The following is a 25,061-nucleotide window of genomic DNA, read 5'->3' on the forward strand; positions in this document are numbered from 1 at the left end:
CCCTCTCTCTCTCTCCCTCTAGGAGATGTTGGGGCCCAGGCCCTGTTCTCAGTGCCACGGAGGCCTGGCTTTGGCACCATGGGGAAGCCTATCAAGCTGCTGGCCAACTGCTTCCAGGTGGATATCCCCAAGATGGACGTCTACCTCTATGAAGTAGACATCAAGCCCGAGAAGTGCCCACGTCGCGTCAACAGGTAAACAGCTGTCCGTCAGTCAGCGTCAATATTCTCAAACCCACACAAACTGGCTGCAGATCTTTCACGTGATCTCATGAACTGTACTTTGCATCACTTTACCCACTTAAAAGACCAGGGTTATGGAGCAGTGTTGGAGAGTTTATATATTTGTCTCTCTGGTGCCCCTATAGGGAGGTGGTGGACTCCATGGTGAAGCACTTCAAGGTGACCATCTTTGGGGACCGAAGGCCAGTCTACGATGGGAAGAGGAGCCTCTACACAGCCAACCCCCTACCAGTCGCCACAGCGGGGGTGAGTTGCGCGCGCACACAAGATACACATGATAACATTTCTAGTGTAATTTACAATGTTGAATGTCAGATGGGTGTGCTAGTGATACATTGAGTTGCTTGAGCTCCCATATATATTCTCCTCAGGTGGATCTGGATGTCACCCTGCCAGGGGAGGGGGGTAAGGATCGCCCCTTCAAAGTGTCCATCAAGTTTGTGTCGCTAGTCAGCTGGCACCTGCTGCACGAGGTCCTGATGGGGCGCACCATGCCTGAGCCCTTGGAGCTGGACAAGCCCATCAGCACCAACCCTGTACACGCAGTGGATGTGGTGCTGCGACACCTGCCTTCCATGAAGTGAGTGACTGCTGCCGCCCTAGTGGACAGCACTGGCATACAGATTTATCTATGGTCTGAGGGCCAAGGCGTGTCCACGTACTGTAGAACTGCTATAAAAAGCTCTATGCTGTGTTTTATTTTTATTTTTTTCGATGTGGAACAAGCTATTCTGTTTGGTGTGCAGTTTAAGAGTATAAATGTATTTATATTAGAGGTCGACCGATTAATTGGAATGGCCGATTAATTAGGGACGATTTCAAGTTTTCCCAACAATCGGAAATCGGTATTTTTGCACGCCGATTTTGCCTATTTAAAAAATTTATAAATAATGTACAACTTTATTTAATAAGCCAAGTCAGTTAAGAACACATTCTTATTTTCAATGACGGCCTAGGAACGGTGGGTTAACTGCCTTGTTCAGGGGCAGAACGACAGAATTTTACCTTGTCAGCTCAGGGATTCAATCTTGCAACCTTACTTTTAACTAGTCCAACGCTCTAACCACCTGCCTCACGAGGAGCCTGCCTGTTACGCGAATGCAGTAAGAAGCCAAGTTAAGTTGCTAGCTAGCATTAAACATATCTTAGAAAAAACAATCAATCAATCATAATCACTAGTTATAACTACACATGGTTGGTGATATTACTAGTTCATCTAGCGCAGTGGTTCTTAACCTTGTTGGAGGTACTGAACCCCACCAGTTTCATATGCGCATTCACCGAACCCTTCTTAATTGAAAAAAAAAAATCACATTCAAAACATAGGTATATATTTGACTGGTGCACAAAATGAACCGTGCATCATCATCACTGTGTTCAAAGAACAAAATCATCAAAACATTTTCACACAGATGATCATTTTCACACAAAAACAAAAACATAATAATTAATATTTACTGCAAATCAGTGTGACTTCTGCTGTTGCCTTTCAGAGACCAGTTCAGAAATGCGCGGCTTCACCTTGGCAAGTGCCACTCTCATGTCATTTTCGCAACAAAGTCGGTTCCTTTTCTTCGTTTTTATGTCCAGCATCCTCGAAAAGGATTGCTCGCAAAGATATGTTGTAACAAACGGTATGAAAATCTCCAGAGCTTTCTTAGCAATAACAGGGTACGTTACCATTTGTTGACACCAAAACGTTGAAAGCGTTGTTGTTCTGAAGAGTTGCTGTTGAACCTGGCTCTGCTGAATTTCAATGATTTCATCGAGGTATTCATCATTGACATCTGTTGTCTCAACACTAAACGTGAACGGCTGTCTCACCCATGCTGGATATGACTCTCTTGTAGGGAAGTATCCGTCGAGAGACTTTGCAAGCTCATCTAAGTGCGTGGCAATTGCTTGCTTCAGTTCAGCGGGTACAGAAATGTCTCCGATTCCAGATACATCTTCGATCTTACTTACACAGTCGTCCAGCAGGGGAAAGTTTGCGAAGTTATTGTTCTCTGTTCGTCGTTTCCATAACGGTAGCTTTTTTTAAAAAGCCTTCAGGTTTTCCTCCGCTTCGATGATGTTGACTCCACCGCCCTGCATCTTTTGATTGAGATGATTGAGAGCTGCGAAGATATCGGCCATGTACGCTAAAATGAGAATGAACCCAGAATTTTTTAAGCAATCTGCATGACAATGTTGGTGCTCTTGCAAAAACAGGGCTAATTCCACACGCATGGCAAAAACACGATTCAGCACCTGTCCCCGGGATAACCACCTAACGTTAGAATGGTACAGAAGTACCTCGAATTCAGAGCCCATTTCTTTACACAGCACACTGAAGATGCGATGCCGCAGAGCACTAGTTCGCACATAGTTCACGCATTCCACTACAATTTTTAATACTTCTGCCAGTTTTGGAGGCAAGGTTTTTGTTGCCAACGCATGCCTGTGCAGAATACAATGCGTAACAATGATGTGTGGTGCATCGGCTTTCACTAGCGCACCAAAACCAGACTTTCTTCCCAGCATGACTGGAGCTCCGTCCGAACAAACTGCAGAAACCATATCCCATGAAAGATTGTTGTCTTTGAAGAAGTCATCCACAAGTTTCTTCACATCGGCTGCCTTAGTTGTTGTTGTAAAAGGCTTACAAAATAAAAATCGTCTTTCACATAGCGCACGAATACAGCAAGCTGGCTTAGATTGGAAACGTCTGTGGTCTCGTCGAGTTGAAGGCTGAATTTTGCCGGGCTTGAAATCAGATCTGCAACTACTTGAGCCAAGATGTCTTTGCTCATGTCCTCTATTCTGTCGCTGCATTTGAAAGAGGAATTTGGGATAACTTCGGCCTCTTTTCCCAGCATGATATTCGCCATCTTCAACACAGCTGGTTTTATGAGTGTTTCACCAATGGTGTGTGGTTTGCCCTGCTTTGCGATCAGGTAAGCAACTTCGTACGATGCTGTGAGGATCGGTTTGTTGATGGGTACAAAGCCGAGAACAGGCAGAGTAGCCTTTTCATCGAATCTGGTTCTCTTCACCTTGAATTCAGCAAGCGTTGTGTTCTTGTATTTTCCATCTCCATGCAGCTTAAGGAAGTGCTCTCTTAGTTTTGCCGGTGCTAGACTATAATTGCACAACTTGGCATTGCAAATCATGCAGTTAGGACACTGACTCCCATCACGTTCGGTTATACATGGAAATCCATATTGTACATATTCGTCCGACCACTTTCTTTTTTTGCTCGACATAGTAAGTATGAAGGGATTAAAATATTAAGAAAGAAATCACAAGACGTACCATCACGACAATCACAAGTCGACTACTGAGCGCACCAAATTCCCTGCAGCACAGATAGGCCAAGCGATGTAGTGTGATCACCTGCAGCCAATGATGGCCAAGCGGAGCGTGTCATCACGAATCATATGAATCGGATGTGTGTCTTGACCTCCACCGAACCCCTGAGACTGACTCACCGAACCCCTGGTGTTCGATCGAACCGAGGTTAAGAACCACTGATCTAGCGCGTCCTGTGTTGCATATAATCAATGCATTGCACAATCGCGAAAAAGGACTGTCATTGCTCCAACGTGTACCTAACCATAAACATAAATGCCTTTCTTAAAATCAATACACAGAAGTATATATTTTTAAACCTGCATATTTAGCTAAAAGAAAGGTTTGCAGGCAATATTAACCAGGTGAAATTGTGTAATTTCTCTTGCGTTCATTGCACGCAGAGTCAGGGAACAGTTTGGGTAATACGTAATTATGACATAACATTGAAGGCTGTGCAATGTAACAGCAATCCGTTAGATAAAATACGGAACGGTTCCGTATTTCACTGAAAGAATAAATGTTTTGTTTTCGAAATTATAGTTTCCGGATTCGACCATATTAATGACCTAAGGCTCGTATTTCTGTGTGTTATGTTAGACTTAATTATATGATTTGATAGAGCAGTCTGTCTGAGCGATGGTAGGCACCAGCAGGCTTGTAAGCATTCATTCAAACAGCACTTTAGTGCGTTTGCCTGCAGCTCTTCGCATGCTTCAAGCATTGCGCTGTTTATAACTTCAAGCCTATCAACTCCTGAGATTAGGCTGGTGTAACCGATGGCTAGCTAGTTAGCGGGGGTGCGCGCTAATAGTGTTTCAAACGTCACTCGCTCTGAGACTTGAAGTAGTTGTTCCCCTTGCTCTGCATGGGTAACGCTGCTTCGAGGGTGGCTGTTGTCGATGTGTTCCTGGTTCGAGCCCAGGTAGTGGCGAGGAGAGGGATGGAAGCTATACTGTTACACTGGCAATACTAAAGTGCCTATAAGAACATCCAAAAGTCAAAGGTATATGAAATACAAATCGTATAGAGAGAAATGGTCCTATAATTCCTATAATAACTACAATTTAAAACTTCTTACCTGGGAATATTGAAGACTCGTGTTAAAAAGAACCACCAGCTTTCATATGTTCTCGTGTTCTGAGCAAGGAACTTAAACATTAGCTTTCTTACATGGCACATATTGCACTTTACTTTCTTCTCCAACACTTTGTTTTTGCATTATTTAAACCAAATTGAACATATTTCATTATTTATTTTAGGCTAAATTGATTTTATTGATGTATTATATTAAGTTAAAATAAGTGTTCATTCAGTATTGTTGTAATTGTCATTATGACAAATAAAATAAAAAAATTGGCCGCTTAATCGGTATCGGCTTTTTTGGTCCTCCAATAATTGGTATCGGCTTTTTTTGGTCATCCAGGATGGCACATCAATGCGAGCTGTGGCAAGAAGTTTTGCTGTGTCTGTCAGCGTAGTGTCCAGCGCATGGAGACGCTACCAGGAGACAGGCCAGTACATCAGGAGACGTGGAGGAGGCCGTAGGAGGGCAACAACCCAGCAGCAGGACCGCCACCTCCACATTTATGCAAGGAGGAGCAGGAGGAGCACTGCCAGAGCCCTGCAAAACGACCTCCAGCAGGCCACAAATGTGCATGTGTCTGCTCAAACGGTCAGAAACAAACTCCATGAGGGTGGTATGAGGGCCCGACGTCCACAGGTGGGGGTTGTGCTTGCAGGACGTTTGGCATTTGCCAGAGAAGACCATGATTGGCAAATTCGCCACTGGCGCCCTGTGCTCTTCACAGATGAAAGCAGGTTCACACTGAGCACATGTGACAGACGTGACAGAGTCTGGAGACGCCGTGGAGAACGTTCTGCTGCCTGCAACATCCTCCAGCATGACCGGTTTGACGGTGGGTCAGTCATGGTGTGGGGTGGCATTTCGTTGGGGGGCCACACAGCCCTCCATGTGCTCGCCAGAGGTAGCCTGACTGCCATTAAGAAGCGAGATGAGATCCTCAGACCCCTTGTGAGACCATATGCTGGTGCGGTTGGCCCTGGGTTCCTCCTAATGCAAGACAATGCTAGACCTCATGTGGCTGGAGTGTGTCAGCGGTTCCTGCAAGAGGAAGGCATTGATGCTATGGACTGGCCCGCCCGTTCCCCAGACCTGAATCCAATTGAGCACATCTGGGACATCATGTCTCGCTCCATCCACCACAGACTGTCATCAGAGCATGCCCAGGCGTTGTAGGGAGTTCATACAGGCACGTGGAGGCCACACACACTACTGAGCCTCATTTGGACTTGTTTTAAGGACATTACATCAAAGTTGCATCAGCCTGTAGTGTGGTTTTCCACTTTAATTTTGAGTGTGACTCCAAATCCAGACCTCCATGGGTTGATAAATTTGATTTCCATTGATCATTTTTGTGTGATTTTGTTGTCAGCACATTCAACTATGTAAAGAAAAAAGTATTTCAAAATAATATTTCATTCATTCAGATCTAGGATGTGTTATTTTAGTGTTCCCTTTATTTTTTTGAGCAGTGTATTATATCTATAGTATAGATTATTTCAAAGATGTATAACCCAATGAAGCTAGATCTAGAATAAAACATGATTAGTAGAGTTCAATTCATTTTTCTGTCTGTGAAAGGTGACCCTCTTTCTTCTCCCCAGGTACACCCCAGTGGGGCGCTCCTTCTTCTCCGCCCCAGAGGGTTACGACCACCCCCTGGGCGGGGGTAGGGAGGTGTGGTTCGGCTTCCACCAGTCGGTGCGGCCCGCCATGTGGAAGATGATGCTCAACATTGACGGTGAGGGCCCTTGACTGTGAAGAACATGGACAATGATTAAAAAATATATTCTTTACTGTTGGCAGGGACTTGTTTCCTTCCATGTTGTCTGGATGATGATGATGATGTAGTAGCTCACTCAGTCTGTGAGGTCTCAATCAATCAAATGTATTTCTAAAGCCCTTTTTACATCAGCAGTTGTCACAAAGTGCTTATTCAGAAACCAAATCTAAAACCCCAGAGAGCAAGCATTGCAGATATAGAAGCACGGTGGCTAGGAAAAACACCCTAGAAAGGCAGGAACCTAGGCAGAAACCTAGGAAGAAACCTAGAGAGGAACCAGGCTGTGAGAGGTGGAGATTATAGGAGTACATGGCCATTAAGTCCAGATCGTTCTTCAAGATGTTCATAGATGGCTAGCAGGGTCAAATAATAATCACAGTGGTTGTAGAGGGTGCAACAGGTCAGAACCGCAGGAGTAAATGTCAGTTGGCTTTTCAAAGCTGAACATTCAGAGGTTAAAGACAGCAGGACAACAGGTCAGAGTTCCATAGCCGCAGGCAGAACAGCAGAAACTATTAGCAGCACGACCAGGTGGACTGGGGACGGCAACAGCCAAGAGTCATCAGGCCAGGTAGTCCTGAGGCAGATCCTCCAGGAGGGGAGAGACACACACTGTCTTGATGGGGGAAACTGAGCTGACTACAATGACTGTGCTATGGGCAGACTCCACTAAGCTGGCAATGACTAGGGTTTTAAATTTGTCAGAGCTAATGGTGGGAGGCTTCGGCCGCTCAGACCCCGTAAACGGGTGGAGGACGGACCTGAGAATGCTCGGGCTCTGACTCCGACTCACTGCTTAGTGGGGAAAACCGGTTGAAAGTGACTGTTGGCTGAATGAGCGACACTGGTTAAGACTGCTAGCAGCATTTATTTCCAGAAGCTGTGGAAAAAATGTCCTGTGGGGGGGATTTCACACTACTACCTATACTTACTGGGGGCACAGAATTGCCCTTGCCTAACGATTGCGTCTCGCAACTTGGCTATCCTCAACATAAGGCGATAGTTCTCCTGCATATTATGAGTAGGTCTATAGCGACTGCAATTCGAAGTCATCATTTTACTCAGCTTTTTCGGCTGGTGGAGGTCCTACAGATCCATGTTCAGAAAGTGTCCAGGGAGAAAACTTGGTTGAAAAAACGTTGAGTGAGGACAAAACTAAGACGTTGGTAAATTAGTTAAATACAGAGTTTGATTTAATAGTTATTAAAAGTGTTTGGCTCCTGCCAAGTAGCATCAAACAGCACGGAGGCAGCGTGGAAGTGTCTGAGTTGCATCGTGTTTACTTATGTCTTTGATTAGTCCAATTGGAATAGAATTCAGCCTATCCCAAATTTTTTCTTTGGTTGTAAAGCTATCAGAATTGGGTTCCTTAGCTACATTGAAGTCACTGATTTCGACTGAACCTAATCTAACTCTTACTCTTTGGATTTGGTTGTAGACTATCATAACTTGGATCCTTCCGCATTGAAGTAACTTATTTTCATTTGACCACTTCTCATCTATAGTATCAGCCACGGCGTTCTACAAGGCCCAGCCGGTGATCCAGTTCATGTGCGAGGTCCTGGACATCCACAACATAGATGAGCAGCCCCGGCCCCTCACCGACTCCCACAGGGTCAAGTTCACCAAAGAGATCAAAGGTATGCAGAGTGACGTCACCACCACCCCAGGCTCGGGAGTGCTAACACTGCTAGACTCCTTGCATCACTGTTGAACTCCAGGGCTAATGTTTTTGTCATTCTGACTTTGTTTTGTTTGTAGGGATATTGGTAATTGTTTTACTACCTACCAAATTGTACACACCACATGAAAATGTGTTTGCATTGGGCATTGAAACTATATAATTATAGTTGGATAGTTCTTCTCACACATATTCCCCTCCTTCCTTTGTTGTGTCCAGGTCTGAAGGTGGAAGTGACCCACTGCGGGACGATGCGGAGGAAGTACAGAGTGTGTAACGTGACTCGTCGTCCTGCCAGCCACCAGACGTGAGTACCTACACAGAGAGATGGGGATATGTGTAGTTTAACTCTGACACATTCTCCATTGAGATGAAGTTTATTCCTGGAATAAAAAGCAATCTGTGTCCAGGAAGCCACCCCAAAGAGTTAAACATGAGAACTAGATGAGCACAAAGTCACAAAAACATCAACTCCATGTTCCTCTTCCCCGAACCCCCAGGTTCCCCCTGCAGCTGGAGAATGGTCAGACAGTGGAGCGCACAGTGGCCCAGTACTTCAGAGAGAAGTACAGCCTGCAGCTGAAGTACCCCCACCTCCCCTGCCTACAGGTGGGCCAGGAGCAGAAACACACCTACCTGCCTCTGGAGGTGAGTACTACTGGCTCTTTGTACTTTTGACCAATTATCAACCTCTTTGATTATGTGCATTATTGCTTTGTTTATGGGAGTTTGCGCTCAGCAGCCGTGATCTTAGTCAGCATAAGTAGAGACCTGAGTTATTGTCTTTCATGTGGTCAGGATCAACTCGGGGCCCTAAGCATAAAACTGTACCAGTTCTGCTCTCTCTACGGTATTAAGTTACTTTAACTCACATTCCTATGTGTCTCCTTGCAGGTGTGCAACATAGTAGCTGGCCAGCGCTGTATTAAAAAACTCACTGATAACCAGACGTCCACCATGATCAAAGCCACGGCCCGCTCTGCCCCAGACAGACAGGAGGAGATCAGCAGGCTGGTGAGTACTATCTATAGCGCCCTTGAATGACTGCGAGGTGTTACGACTACTGAGTGACATGTCTTTATAATTCATCTTACTAATTGATATCGCACTTTTCCAGATACTCAAATTACTTACATACTGTAGTAAGGGGGAAACTCGTCTCATCCACCACCAATATGATGCACCTGCTTAAGTTATCATCTCCTCCAAACTAATAATTTCCTGTTTTGCTACTACCCCTCCCTCCGTCCTACCCCTCTATCCACCTCTTCTCTCATTCACTCCAACTCTGTATCCAGGTGCGGAGTGCGAACTATGAGGCGGACCCGTTCGTCCAGGAGTTTCAGTTCCGCGTGCGTGACGAGATGGCTCAGGTGACGGGCCGTGTGCTGCCGGCCCCCGGGCTGCAGTACGGCGGCAGGGCAAGCTTGGAACACTTCATGGTACCTACCCTTTAAATCATCCTTCATCCGCATGTCTCTGTAATTTAGCTTACCCGTCTCTCTCTTTCTTGCCCTTTCATTTAGTCACTTTTGACATTTACGTCATTTAGCAGACGCTCTTACCCAGATCAACTTACAGGAGAAATTAGGGTTAAGTGTCTTGCTCAAGAGGACATAGAAAGATTTTTCACCTAGTCCGCTCGGGGATTCGAACCAGCAACCTTTCGGTTACTGGTCCAACGCTCTTAACTGCTAGGCGACCTGCCGCCAATTGTCAATCTCTACCACCCTCTCTCTTTCACCCACCTCTGTTTTTTTTCTAGGAAAATAATGATATACTACTTTACTTGTGTGAAGGCTATGACAAATGGCATGACAATGTTTTTAGATTCATTAAATGACCATTTTGAAGAAAATACAAACATTTTCTCAATCTTTTAGAACCAATTGGTCTCTCCAACTTTCTGTCTATGTCTGTACTGTCTGTATTTATGTATGTGTGTGTGTGGGTGGCAGTCCCAGCAGATGAACCCTGCGGTGTCATTGCAGAACCGCACGGTGGCCACGCCCAGCCACGGCGTGTGGGACATGAGGGGCAAACAGTTCCACACTGGGGTGGAGATTAAGATGTGGGCCATCGCTTGCTTTGCCACACAGAGGCAGTGTCGTGAGGAGATCCTCAAGTGAGTGCTGTCTGTCTTATACAAACATACATCATAAACACACACACAGGTCTCTTTTTCAACAGATAAATACTCAACCCAATGCAATAACATTATAATCAACAAAAAAATAGCATTATTAGCATATCTATTATGTTATCACATTTCTTAGTTTCTTTTGGTTGGTGTCTGCAACACTAACAGTACCAGTCAAAAGTTTGGACACACCTACTCATTCAAAGGGTTTTATTTTTTAAAACTATTTTCAACATTGTATAATAATAGTGAAGACAAACTATGCAGTAACACATAAGGAATCATGTAGTAACCAAAAAAGTGTTAAATAAAAATATATTTTAGATTCTTCAATGTAGCCACTCTTTGCCTTGATAACAGCTTTGCACACTCTTGGCATTCTCTCATCCAACTTCGTGAGGAATGCTTTTCCAACAGTCTTGAAGGAGTTCCCACATGTATGGGGTGGCAGGGTAGCCTAGTGGTTAGTGCGGAAGGTTGCAAGATCGAATCCCCGAGCTGACAAGGTAAAAATCTGTGGTTCTGCCCCTGAACAAGGCAGTTAACCCACTGTTCCCCAGTAGGCTGTCATTGTAAATAAGAATTTGTTCTTAACTGACTTGCCTAGTTAAATAAAGGTAAAATAAAAATATGCTGAGCTTGTTGGCTGCTTATCCTTCACTCTGCAGTCCAACTCATCCCAAACTATCTCAATTGGGTTGAGGTCGGATGATTGTGGAGGCCAGGTCATCTGATGCAGCACTCCATAACTCTCCTTGGTCAAATAGCCCTTACACAGCCTGTTTTGGGTCATTGTCCTGTTGAAAAGCAAATGATAGTCCCACTAAGCGCAAACCAGATGGGACGGCATATCGCTGTAAAATGCTGTGGTAGCCATGCTGGTTAAGCAAAGCACCATCACACCACCACCTTCATACTTCACGGTGGGAACCACACATACAGAGATCATCCGTTTACCTACTCTACATCTCACAAAGACACGGCAGTTGGAACCAAAAATCACACATTTGGACTCATCAGACCAAAGGACAGATTTCCACCAGTCTATGTCCTTTGCTCGTGTTTCTTGGCCCAAGCAAGTCTCTTCTTCTCATTGGTGTCCGTTAGTAGTCGTTTCTTGGCAGCAATTTGACCATGAATGCCTGATTTCACTCAGTTTCCTCTGAACAGTTGATGTTGAGATGTGTCTGTTACTTGAACGCTGTGAAACATTTATTTGGGCTGCAATCTGAGGTGCAGTTAACTCTAATGAACTTATCATCTGCGGCAGAGGAACTCTGGGTATTTAATGTGGCGGTCCTCATGAGAGCCAGATTCATCATAGCGCTTGATGGTTTTTGCAACTGCACTTTCAAAGTTCTTGGAATGTAAAGTAATGATGGACTGTCGTTTTTCTTTGCTTATTTGAGCTTTTTTTGCCTTAATAATAATACTTGGTATTTTACCAAATAGGGCTATCTTCTGTATACCCCCTTGTCACAGCACAACTTATTGGCTCAAAGCATTAAGAAGGAAAGATATTCCACAAATGAACTTAAGAAGGTGACTACCTCATGAAGCTGGTTGAGAGAATGCCAAGAGTGTGCAAAGCTGTCATCAAGGCAAAGGGTGGCTACTTTGGATATCTAAAATATAAATATATTTGGTTACTGCATAATTCCATATGTGTTATTTCATAGTTTTGATGTCTTCACTATTATTCTATGACAGAAATAGTAAAAATAAAGAAAAACCCTTGAATTAGTAGGTGTCTAAACTTTTGACTGGTACTGTACGTCTCTGTAACTGTCTCTTTGGGTCTCCTCATCCTCCCTCTCTTTCTCATTCTTGCTCTTTTTCTCATCCCCTACATCTCTACAGAGGTTTTACTGACCAGCTGCGTAAGATCTCTAAGGATGCTGGGATGCCCATCCAGGGCCAGCCATGTTTCTGTAAGTACGCTCAGGGATCAGACAGCGTAGAGCCCATGTTCAGGCACCTGAAGAACACCTACGCTGGCCTGCAGCTCATCATCGTCATCCTACCTGGAAAGACCCCAGTCTATGGTACAGACTAGACACTGTTTAATTTTGTTTTACGTTTGATGAATTCGTTTTTTAACTTTTATTTTCTAAAAACTCTATTCACATACTATTTATTTGTATGTTATCTCCATAGCCTGAGTATATACAGTACCAGTCCAAATTTTGTACACACCAGGGTGTTTGTTTATTTTGACTATTTTTTATATTGTAGAATAATAGTGAAGACATCAAAACTATGAATGAACTAACACATGAAATCATGTAGTAACCAAAAACGTGTTAAATCTAAATATATTTAATATTTTAGATTCTTCACCCTTTGCCTTGATGACAGCTTTGCACACTCTTGGCATTCTCTCAACTAGCATCATGAGGTAGTCACCTGGAGTGCATTTGAATTAACAGGAGTGCCTTAAGTTCATTTGTGGAATTTCTTTCCTTCTTAATGCATTTGTGCCAATCAGTTGTGTTGTGAAAAGGTAAGGGGTGGTATACAGAAGATAGCCCTATTTGGTAAAAAACCAAGTCCATATTATGGCAAGAATAGCTCAAATAAGCAAAGAGAAACGACAGTCCATCATTACTTTAAGACATGAAGGATAGTCAATCTGGAAAATTTCAAGAACTTTGAAAGTTTATTCAAGTGCAGTTGCAAAAACCATCAAGCGCTATGATGAATCTGGCTCTCATGAGGACCGCCACATGAAAGACCCAGAGTTACCTCTGCCGCAGACGATAAGTTCATTAGAGTTAACTGCACCTCAGATTGCAGCCCAAATAATTGCTTCACAGAGTTCAAGTAACAGACACATCTCAACATCAACTGTTCAGAAGAAACTGTGTGAATCAGGCGTTCATTGTTAAATTGCTGCAAAGAAACCACTACTAACGTACACCGGTAAGAAGAAGACACTTGTTTGGGCCAAGAAACACGAGCAAAGGACATTAGACTGGTGGAAATCTGTCCTTTGGTCTGATGGTCTGATGAGTCCAAATTTGAGATTTTTGGTTCCAAACACCGTGTCTTTGTGAGATGCAGAGTAGGTGAACGGATGATCTCTGTATGTGTGGTTCCCAACGTGACGCATGGAGGAGGAGGTGTGATGGTGTGGGGGTGCTTTACTGGTGACACTGTCCTTTGATTTATTTAGAATTCAAGGCACACTTAACCATCACAGCATTCGGCAGTGATACGCCATCCCATCTGGATTGCGCTTAGTGGGAATATAATTTGTTTTTCAACAGGACAATGACCTTAAACACACCTCCAGTCTGTGTAAGGGCTATTTTACCAAGGAGAGTGATGGAGTGCTGCATCAAATGACCTGGCCTCCACAATCATCCGACCTCAACCCAATTGAGATGGTTCAGGATGAGTTGGACTGCAGAGTGAAGGAAAAGCAGCCAACAAGTGCTCAGCCGATGTGGGAACTCCTTCAAGACTGTTGGAAAAGCTGGTTGAGAGAATGCCAAGAGTGTGCAAAGCTGTTATCAAGGCAAAGGGTGGCTTCTTTGAAGAATCTCAAATAAAAATGTATGTTGATTTGTTTAACACAGTTTTTTTTGGTTACTACATGATTCCATATGTGTTATTTCATAGTTTTCATGTCTTCACTATTATTCTACAATGTAGAAAATAGTACAAATAAAGAAAAACCCTTGAATGAGTATGTGTTTTCAAACTTTTGACTGGTACTGTATGTGCCATGTACAAGATGGTATCAGGTGTAAAATGGTTACCTGTGTCCTACAATATGGCAACAGCTGTAAAATGGTTACCTCTTTCCCACAGCTGAGGTGAAGCGGGTCGGAGACACCCTCCTGGGCATGGCCACTCAGTGTGTGCAGGTGAAGAACGTGGTAAAGACATCCCCTCAGACCCTCTCCAACCTCTGCCTCAAGATCAACGTCAAACTGGGGGGCATCAACAACATCCTGGTGCCACACCAACGGTAACGCACAGAGTGAAAGAGTGTGTTTCCACTGGCAGAAAACCCCTATTTGGGTGATTTGAAAACACTTATGTGCTATTTAGCAGAGATACATACACTAAGTATACAAAACATTAAGGACACCTTCCTAATATTGAGTACCCCCCCCATTTTCCCTCAGAACAGCCTCAATTTGTAGGGGGATGGACTCTGACACCTACATTTTACCTTGTAAAAGCATTCCACAGGGATGCTGGCTGGCCCATGTTGACTCAATGCTTCCCACAGTTGTCAAGTTGGCTGGATGTCCCTTGGGTGGTGGACCAATCTTGATACAAATAAAATGTCACATGCGCCGGATACAGCAGGTGTAAGCCTTTCAGTGAAATGTTTACTTACAAGCTCTAAGCCAAAAAGTGTTAAAGTATTTACTAAAATAAACTGAAATAATAATAATAATTAAGGAGCAACAATAAAATGACAGTAGCGAGGCTATATACAGGGGGTACCGGTACGGGGGCACAGGTTAAATCAAATCAATAAAATGTATTTTTTTGCCATTCTTACATCAGCTGATATCTCAAAGTGCTGTACAGAAACCCAGCCTAAAACCCCAAACAGCAAGCAATGCAAGTGTATAAGAACGGTGGCCAAAAACCTAGGAAGAAACCTAGAGAGGAACCAGGCTATGAATGGTGGCCGGTCCTCTTCTGGCTGTGTCTGGTGGAGATTATAACAGAACATGGCCAAGATGTTCAAATGTTCATAAATTACCAGCATGGTCAAATAATAATAATCACAGTAGATGTCAAGGGCTTTTCATTTGGCTTTTCATAGCCGATCATTGAGTGTATCTCTACCGCTATTGCTGTCTCTAGAGAGTTGAAAACAGCAGGTCTGGGACAGGTAGCACGACCGGTGAACAGGTCAGGGTTCCATAGCCGCAGGCAGAACAGTTGAAACTGGAGCAGCAGCACAGCCAGGTGGACTGGGGACAGCAAGGAGTCATCATGCCGGGTAGTCCTGAGGCATGGTCCTCCGAGAGAGATAATTAGAGAGAGCATACTTAAATTCACACAGGACACCGGATAAGACAGGAGAAGTACTCCAGATATAACAGACTGACCTTAGCCCCCAGACACACAATCTACTGCAGCATAAATACTGGAGGCTGAGACCGGAGGGGTCAGGAGACACTGTGGCCCCATCCGATGATACCCCCGGACAGGGCCAACCAGGCAGGATATAACCTGCATGACACAAGTAATTTTTCCAACCATTGTTTACAGACAGATTATTTCACTTATAATTCATTGTATCACAATTCCAGTGGGTCAGAAGTTTATATACACTAAGTTGACTGTGCCTTTAAACAGCTTGGAAAATTCCAGAAAATGTCATGGCTTTAGATGTTTCTGATGGGCTAATTGACATAATTTGAGTCAATTGGAGGTGTACCTGTTGATGTGTTTCAAGGCCTACCTTCAAACTCAGTGCCTCCTTGCTTGGCATCATTGGAAAATTAAAAGAAATCAGCCAAGACTTCAGAAAAAATGTGTAGACCTCCACAAGTCTGTTTCATCCTTGGGAACTATTTCCAAACACCTGAAGGTACCACGTTCATCTGTACAAACAATAGTATGCAGGTATAAACACCATGGGACCACGCAGCCGTCATACTGCTCAAGAATTAGACTCGTTCTGTCTCCTAGAGATGAACGTACTTTGGTTCCAAAAGTGCAAATCAATCCCAGAACAACAGCAAAGGACCTTGCGAAGATGCTGGAGGAAACCGGTACAAACGTATTTATATCTACAGTAAAACGAGTCCTATATCGACATAACCTGAAAGGCCACTCAGCAAGGAGGAAGCCACTACTCCAAAACTGCCATTTAAAAAAAGCCAGACTACGGTTTGCAACTGCACATTGGGACAAAGATCATACTTTTTTGAGAAATGTCTTCTGGTCTGATGAAAAAATAATAGAACTGTTTGGCCATAATGACCATCGTTATATTTGGAGGAAAAAGGGGGAGGCTTGCAAGCCAACGAACACCATCCCAACCGTAAAGCACAGGGGAGGCAGCATCATGTTGTGGGGGTGCTTTGCTGCAGGAGGGACTGGTGCACTTCACAAAATAGATGGCATCACGGAGGAAGGAAAACTGTGAATGTATTGAAGCAACATCTCAAGACATCAGGAAGTTAAAGCTTGGTCGCAAATGGGTCATCCAAATGGACAATGACCCCAAGCATACTTCCAAAGTTGTGGCAAAATGGCTTAATGACGACAACAGTCAAGGAATTGGAGTGGCTATCACAAAGCCCTGACCTCAATCCTATAGAAACTTTGTGGGCTGAACTGAAAAAGTGTGTGTGAGCAAGGAGGCCTACAAACCCGACTCAGTTACACCAGCTCTGTCAAGTGGAATGGGCCAAAATTCACTCAACTACCAAATACTAATTGAGTGTATGTAAACTTCTTACCCACTGGGAATGTGATGAAATAAATAATAGCTGAAATAAATAATAGCTGAAATAAATAATAGCTGAAATAAATCATTCTCTCTACTATTATTCTGACATTTCCCATTAAAATAAAGTGGTGATCCTAACTGACTTAAAACAGGGAATTTTTACTAGGATTAAATGTCAGGAACTGTTAACTGAGTTTAAATGTATTTGGCTACGGTGTATGTAAACTTCCGACTTCAACTCTACATGTAGATAGAGGTAAAGTGACTATGCATGGATAATAAACAGAGTAGCAGCAGCATAGTCCACAATCTTCTCCTTTGTCTTGATCACGTTGAGGGAGAGGTTGTCATCCTGGCACCACACTGCCAGGTCTCTGACCTCCTGTCTATAGGCTGTCTCATCGTTGTCGGTGATCAGGCCTACCACTGTTGTCATCGGCAACCTTAATGATGGTGTTGGAGTTAGTTAGGATTTATGTGCCTTGTGTTTGTCGCTCTCTCCACCCAGTCCCTCGGTGTTTCAGCAGCCTGTTATCTTCCTGGGGGCCGACGTCACTCATCCTCCAGCCGGAGACGGAAAGAAGCCATCCATCGCTGCGGTCAGTTTCTTCCTGTCATTCTAGTTTCCATTGCCACTTTCCTCACAAACACTGCCTTGTCTGTCTGTCTATCTAGTTGTCAAGGGGTCTGAGGCATCTAGTACATTGGTAATCTACTCGTTTGTTTTGTTACCCAGACCCCTACAATAGTACTCTGAAACATGGTGTCAGAAGTCATGTTTCTGACCATCTCCCTCTCTCTGGCCCTATCCAGGTGGTGGGCAGTATGGATGCCCACCCCAGCAGGTACTGTGCCACAGTGAGGGTCCAGAGACCCAGACAGGAGGTGATCCAGGACCTGGCCTCCATGGTGCGGGAGCTCCTCATCCAGTTCTACAAGTCTACCCGCTACAAACCAACCAGAATCATATTTTATAGGGATGGTGTGTCAGAGGGACAGTTCAGACAGGTTAGTTAAAATACTTCTGACCCCCTTCAATCTCTCATTTAAAGTTTACAACCAAGCCAAAGGATGTCCCTATGTTGAAATGCATTTATTACAAATAGCAATGATGTTCATAGTTTATGAACCTTAAACTTGAGTCTTAATCTTAAATCTTTAGCTATTGGTAATCAACCCTAAATTCTTCACTGCTCGCCACTCTTTGCTGATGTGTTGACTTCTCTCTGTGTGGCAGGTGCTGTACTATGAGCTGCTGGCCATCAGAGAAGCCTGTATCATGTTGGAGAAAGAGTACCAGCCGGGAATCACCTACATTGTAGTGCAGAAGCGCCATCACACACGACTCTTCTGTGCTGACCGGAATGAGCGGGTAAGGGGTGCTATGGATCTCTCGTTGTACATTAACGATTTACTTTGCTAGGTATAGATTGGTTGTTTAACTGTTTTTAAATGGAGTGTTTATTTGGCAGGTTGGACGGAGTGGTAACATTCCTGCAGGCACCACTGTGGACACAGATATAACCCACCCCTATGAGTTTGACTTTTACCTCTGCAGCCATGCAGGAATACAGGTGTGTGTCAAGACTCATACCAGGGTTGTGTTCAATAGCATTCTTATTGGACAAGTTCAGGTAGTATCTCCTGCTTATTTCTCCCTAATGTTGACTCTTGCCGTCATATTTTCTCAGAGGTTTATCGGCTTCTATTAATTTCCACTGAACTTCATTGTCAGTGTTGAATCAATGCTGGTATTCTCTCCATGGAACCTGCATTGTCCCTGTGGTATTACTGACTTCACCTACTCCCTCCAGGGTACCAGCAGACCTTCCCACTACCATGTTCTGTGGGACGACAACTGCTTCACGGCTGACGAGTTCCAGCTGCTCACCTACCAGCTGTGCCACACCTACGTCCGCTGCACCCGCTCAGTCTCCATCCCCGCGCCAGCCTACTACGCCCACCTGGTGGCCTTCCGCGCCCGCTACCACCTGGTGGACAAAGAACATGACAGGTGGGGGGATTCATTTAATTGTGATCAGTATACTTTTCTGTAGGGCTAAAATCAATGTCTTGCTGTTTATCAGGTAAAAAGAAACTAAAGGTCGATATCATGTATTGATTTTAAAATGTTCATTCAAGAAAAAGGCTCTCTCCCTCCCTTTCTGTCCTTATCCCTTTCTCGTTTCCCCACTTCCTTCTCTTGAACACACGCAGTGCGGAGGGCAGCCATGTCTCGGGGCAGAGTAATGGCCGAGACCCCACAGCCCTCGCCAAGGCTGTTCAGATTCATCACGACACACTGAGGACCATGTACTTCGCCTGAGAGTGGGGTGTTGGGAGGGGTATTCTGTCAGCCTTGTCAATCTCACATTGGACCCCGGGCTGGCACAGCTCTGGTCCTGACAAGGGGATGCCAAGCTGCTAAAGGCAACAACAACTACAACAGCCAGAGTGGAGTACAGAAACGTTATGCAATACGAAACCAGCCAATCCTCTCCCGGCCTGTTCTCTTCTGCTGTGTTTTTAATTGATTATGGATTGTCTCTGATATTGCTCCTTGAGCTGTGCAAGTCATGTCCTCGCCTTACAGGTTTGACAGCAGCCCAACTTTTGCTTTGTGTTACTTTCAAAATGCCAGAGTGTAGAAGACAAGACAGGGGAATTGATAAGGATGGTTTCAGGGTGTGGGGGCATAGCAGGTCCAGTGAGGATCAGTCTTGTTTCCTCAACAAGGTGATGAATGATATGCTGACTTGTCTATCCAAGGGGTTCAATTGTATAAGTTGTCCTCTTTACATGTCTCCGTCAGCTTGTTGTTGTATGTGCGTCTTCTTATGTTCTGTAGAAGTCTGATTGCCATGATGATGCCCGTTTGTCAAGAACGCTCGTGAATCACAGCTATGCCATTTTTCATACGGCAAGCTGCTCGCCTAGTTACTCTACTCTCTCTAAGCCAATGGTGACTTACTTGTAGTCAAGGTTTAACACTGCATTCTCTATCAATATCAACAGAGTTGTTGTTTTTTACATACAGCCACAGCCATTGTTTTAGGGATTACCTGTTAAGTACTGTTAGAATATCAACCCTAGCCACATCATGGACCTACTCAGAACCTTTACAGAGTTCACTGTGGTAGCTACAGATTTCACTTTTCCTTAGTTTTACTCCTGCTATTTTAAGAGATTAGTCTTATTTAACATTCATTTTCAGCAATAGAACACCGTTAGTTTGTCTGTCAATGGCCAAAGAGGTTTTTCACATTTTTAACTAAGGAACTGATGATGTCATGCAATTCTTAAGTGCAATACGTCGTTAATGCAGAAAACCGGTCCAATGGTTAACATGCCAATTTGATATTTTTGGGCCATTATGATCGGACATGGGCAAGTTATAACGGATAAAGAATGTAAACCGGGCCAAGAATTGATGCCATAAAATTGTTGTGGGGGTGACAAATGACAGCTTTTTGTAAATTGGGTAAATGAGTGCCTGATTTGGGGGTGAAGAAGAATTTGAAAGACAAAGGGTGTATTTCTTTTCATTAGAGCTCCTGTGAGATTAGTTAGTTTAGTTATCCAGTCATATTATTTCATCCAAGCATTACTGTAAGCATGATATGTTGTCCAGGACTGTCTGGGGTTAGAGAGCAGAGAGGGTGTGGCAGCATTGATTTAGTTTTTAATGTGAATTATTATTGAGTATGTAGACTGACCAATTGAAGGTGGGGACAGTTAGCTAACGGTTCTGTCTCATTCATTTTAACACTGGTGGTAGGATTCATTTTGCACTGTTAAAAGTAAGCATTCATATTTCAGAGTTTTATCAAGCCATTTTGTCACATTGTATTTGAAGGGCATTGTCTCTCCATTTGCCTTGCTGTGAAGTATCCTCCAGGTGAGGCTTTTGAGTTTCATCTCGTTCCACTTGGACCAAACCAACGTGCCTGGGGTCATCTGCTTGGGGAATGGATTGTATGGGCCTTGTCTGACTGGGATACAATTGATCCCTGCTCTCACTGCCTTTGCAAAAGAAGCAGCCGCGTTGTAGCATGGCCGATGTTTTGCCACACTCATTGTCCTATAGCCACGTGTTACCAGAACAAAACTAGCTGCTATACTACATTTTTATTTTGTTCATATATATTTGTACAAAGAGACTATAAGAATGACAATTTACTGCACTTAAAGATGCATGTGTTTCAGGTGAGACACATGCCCTGGTGCTGAGAGATGCAGTTTGTTGTGGGGGGGTTTAGTAGACAGACTGTCTCTTGTAGTCAGAGATTGAGATTCATTGGGTGTTTTTCAAGGATCAGGAGTAACAATAGAGAGTACTCTCTCACTATGATACAGGGGACATACTTTAATTCCCAGAGGGTACGATTGTTTAGTAACATGGTTTACACCGGTTTGTGGACATCAATACAATACAGCTCCGCCCCTGGGGTTTGTGCGAATTGTCACAGCTAAAATTGTTACTTTCTTGCAAGATGTCAGACATTACCAGCATTTGATTTTACTTGAACAGCATAGGTAGGATCTGATCAACTGCAACTGTGGGCTAATGTGTAACTGCCCTGCTTGTGTGAATAATTTAAGTCTGTACAGCAGTAGTACAGGAAGGAATTCGCTCTACACTCACGTTGCCACGGAATCGACCTCTAGAGCCAGTGGGTCGGGTTTTGCAGCTAGGAGGCAGAGCATTGGGAGCTTGTGCTGTGTTCGTAACCAAGTGGAAGGTGGGAATTTACCAGTTGTGAAGTTATAAATACCATTTGGAGGCATTCACACACTTTTAACTCATTGAGAAATGCCGATTTTTGTCTAATGTCCAACAAAACCATAACCTAAAAGTACAGCTACACTACATGACCAAAATTATGTGGACACCAGATCGTCGAACATCTCTTTCCAAAATCATGGGCATTAATATGGAGTACGCCCTCCCTTTGCTGCCATAAGAGCCTCCACTCTTCTGGGAAGGCTTTCCACCTAATGTTGGAACATTGCTGAGGGGACTTGCTTCCATTCAGCCACTAGCATTAGTGAAGTATGCATTAGTGAAGTCGGGCACTGATGTGCGATTAGGCCTGGCTCGCAGTCGGCCTTCCAATTCATCCCAAAGGTGTTTGATTGGGTTGAGGTCAGATTCGTCCGTTGGACTGCTAGATGGTGAAGAGCGATTCATCACTCCAGAGAACGCGTTTCCACTGCTCCAGAGTCCAATGGCGGCGAGCTTTACACCACTCCAGCTGACGCTTGGCATTGAGCATGGTGATCTTAGGGTTGTGTGCGGCTGCTCGGCCATGGAAACCCATTTCATGAAGCTCCTGACGAACAGTTCTTGTGCTTCCAGAGGCCGTTTGGAACTCGGTAATGAGTGTTGCAATCGAGGACAGACTATTTTTACACGCTACGCACTTCAGCACTCGGTTGTCCCTTTCTGTGCTCTTTTGTGGCCTACCACTTCGTGGCTGAGCCGTTGTTGCTCCTAGGTGTTTCCACTTCACAATAATAGCACTTATAGTTCACCAGAGCAGCTCTAGCAGGGCAGAAATGTTATGAACTGACTTGTTGGAAAGGTGGCATCCTATGACAGTGCCACATTGAAAGTCACCGAGCTTTTCAGTAAGGCCATTCTACTGCCAATGTTTGTCTATGGAGATTGCATGGCGGTGTGCTTGATTTTATACACCTGTCAGCAACGGGTGTGGCTGAAATATCCAAATCCACTCATTTGAAGGGGTGGCCACATACCTTTTATGTATATATAATGGATCATGGTTGCAATCAAATTAGTGTTCAAAAACCATATTAATAGATAGATGTTTTATGTTTTGTTGCACAGGTAATTTCCTTAGTAGGTTATGTCAGAGGTCACCATGTGTGAGATCGGCTTGATAGACAAATTTCACACTAGTAATTACTAGTTGGAGGGCCATTCCAGTGGATTTTCCCCAGTCGTATGTGGTAAATTCCCACTTGGTTACGAACGTAGCATCATTCTGAGGTAGGGGGGTAATACATGGCTATATAATGCACTACTTTTGACCAGGACCCATAGACCTCTTGGCAAAAGTAGTGCACTATAGGGAAGTATGGTTGCATTTGAGGTTGAACTAGGCTCCTTCATGTGTTGCCCCCCCCCCCCCCCCCCCACTAAAAGCTGGACATCAGATGCCTTCTTTTGTTATTCTAATGCATTTTTAATTCCGAAATGGAGAAATATTTGTATATTTAAAATATGGAATAATATAATGAGCCACTTATTTTTGCTAATAAATTCTAGAAAAGTAGAACAAATGTGACGATAATAATGAAATAAAGACCATAGTGATATAGTCACTGATAATAATCCAAATGTAATAATTCAATAGACTGTCGTTTATTTCCTGGTTGTTAAAATTCTAGTAGTTCCCCTAATTTCAGTTTGTGACAAAACAAGCAAGTGAATCATTGTACCATCTAAACTGCTGTGAAATATCTTTTTAATAACCAAAAAAATTGGCTTTTTGGCTTTTTTAAGCTGGTGTACAAAACCGAAAGTAAACCCGAAATGTAAGAACGGGAAGCCTAGAAAAAGTGCACATACAATAGATCAACCGCTTTTTAGACTTGCTTTCAATGAGTGACAGATCTATAACTCACATTTCTATGTGCATTTGGTCGAGTCGCCAATGAAGTTACATATTGCAGCTTTTAAAGCAAAGCGTGTCATATCGAAGCTACATCTGCTGCATTTAAATAACCTACTGTGTGGGGGGGGGGGGGGGGGCTTGTTTTTTTTGTGGCAGCTGTTGTCTTGTGACTGATTGGATGAACCTCCTGCTATTTCCCATCACCCTCCTCTCTGTTCAATGAACTAACAATCTCTGGAGAGTAGCCTAGCTTCCATTCAGTAGGTTCCATTAATCTCACAGAGCCTAGTCTTCTAGAACCTGTAGTGAATGTGACCTACATTTTGATTGATTTCCTCCAACATTTGACTGTGTGCATCCCTCAAAGTTTTTCTTGTGGAAGGAGTGAAGGTTTTATCCTTGGACAGAATAGTCTGTAGACTGTGCCTTTTCCTGATGGTGCTGAAAACAAGTAAATCAAAGAGATCTTACTTTCAAAACGTTGAGGGCAATATGCCTATGTCTACATTGATACGTATATATTGATACATGCCAATTTTGTGTGGGTGCCTGGGTGTCTGTTTGTGACACTGACATACAGTATAAGAACACAATAATATGCAGAACCAACCAGTTTTGAGGTGTCAGGACCAAAAATGCTTATGGGGATGGTAAGGTAGGCAGGCACTCGCATGGCACAACCAAAAAAGTTGCATTTAATAACTGGGCATGACACTATAGTGGATATTTTAGACTGCCACCCTCCTCAGGTGGAAAATAGTTTTCTGTAATGCATGGGATTTCCAACCCTGGTTCCCTTTGTTTAAACCTTTAGTAGATAGATGTTCAGTGATGGTGTTCTACCCAAAGTGAACAGCAATAAACAAAGTGATCTTTAGGCTCTGAGCAACTAGCTGTTGGGGTTACACCAGGGGGTGCTTCCCAAATGGCACCATATTCCTTATATAGTGCACTACTTTTGACCAGAGTACCTCTTCTTTTTAATTACTATCCTGTGAGAGCCACTTTGCATACCATTTGCCACATGTTGATGCTAAATTCTTTCAAACACCTTTGGTTATGTCCCAAATAGCACCCTATTCTCTTTTATAGTGCACTAATATTGGCTCTGATCAAAAGTAGTGCACTATATAGATGGATGGAATAGTGCCATTTGGGAAGTAACTCTGGTGAACCCAACCATTTATTCCAGGCCTAAACAAAAATGCATTCTAGTTGTTTAGAACCACTGCTCTTGCATGTATACATTTCTTCTCAATATCTTACAGCTAGAGGTTTACAGACAGAGAACAACATGCAATTTTGCCACAAGAATGCCTGCTTGCCTAGGAAAGAATTCCCCCGAAAATCTCCAAACCCTGCACCTCTTCTTGTGGTTGGCTGCATATCGTACTTATTAATAAGATGCAAATGACAAATTCATTTGGTAACAATATGCAAAAAAAAATTATATTTGCAAATACCTTTTTTTGTCTGTCTGATGCTGTTTAGCCTTTTTATTTGGTTGTCATATGTAATTGTTTTAATTAAAACTATGTATGAAATCTGTTGGTGTATTCATTGAGCCAATGGATAAGTGATGCATGTTGACTCTTGCAGTTATTTTCTGCTTCATTCCTAGCCAGACAGATACTGTAGCTACGGTATTCAACTGTGATGGGGTGTTACACTTAAGTGTACGATTCTATTATGCATTTCTTCAATTAAATGACTTAGTTGTACTTCTA

At 43.5% G+C, this 25,061-nt stretch overlaps 1 protein-coding gene across 2 annotated transcripts; it reads left to right on the forward strand.

Moving 5' to 3' along the window:
• Positions 1 to 24,878, forward strand: LOC109903778 (protein argonaute-3). Of its 2 annotated transcripts, none has more exons than XM_031788481.1 (18): positions 1 to 194; positions 368 to 488; positions 614 to 822; positions 6,261 to 6,397; positions 7,945 to 8,079; positions 8,340 to 8,427; positions 8,621 to 8,768; positions 9,015 to 9,134; positions 9,419 to 9,562; positions 10,079 to 10,245; positions 12,121 to 12,305; positions 14,077 to 14,236; positions 17,202 to 17,292; positions 17,507 to 17,701; positions 17,931 to 18,065; positions 18,166 to 18,267; positions 18,508 to 18,707; positions 18,911 to 24,878. In XM_031788481.1, exons 1-18 carry the CDS (start codon positions 79 to 81, stop codon positions 19,017 to 19,019), a joined length of 2,562 nt encoding a protein of 853 aa, XP_031644341.1. In that variant the 5' UTR covers positions 1 to 78; the 3' UTR covers positions 19,020 to 24,878. The 2 variants fall into 2 exon arrangements, with proteins under 2 accessions (XP_031644341.1, XP_031644342.1); XM_031788482.1 differs by having other exon boundaries at positions 10,112 to 10,245.
• The last annotated feature ends 183 nt before the right edge of the window (positions 24,879 to 25,061 follow it).

This window comes from Oncorhynchus kisutch, linkage group LG14 (genome assembly GCF_002021735.2).
Source record: "Oncorhynchus kisutch isolate 150728-3 linkage group LG14, Okis_V2, whole genome shotgun sequence".
NCBI classification, from domain to species: domain Eukaryota; kingdom Metazoa; phylum Chordata; class Actinopteri; order Salmoniformes; family Salmonidae; genus Oncorhynchus; species Oncorhynchus kisutch.

Excerpts from the sequence above, each read along its gene's own strand:
- LOC109903778 (XM_031788481.1), top strand. The coding sequence starts at position 79 with ATGGGGAAGCCTATCAAGCTGCTGGCCAACTGCTTCCAGGTGGATATC. Across the intron at positions 9,563-10,078 it reads CAAGCTTGGAACACTTCATG|TCCCAGCAGATGAACCCTGC; the intron begins GTACCTACCCTT and ends TGTGGGTGGCAG. Across the intron at positions 18,066-18,165 it reads GTGCTGACCGGAATGAGCGG|GTTGGACGGAGTGGTAACAT; the intron begins GTAAGGGGTGCT and ends TTTATTTGGCAG.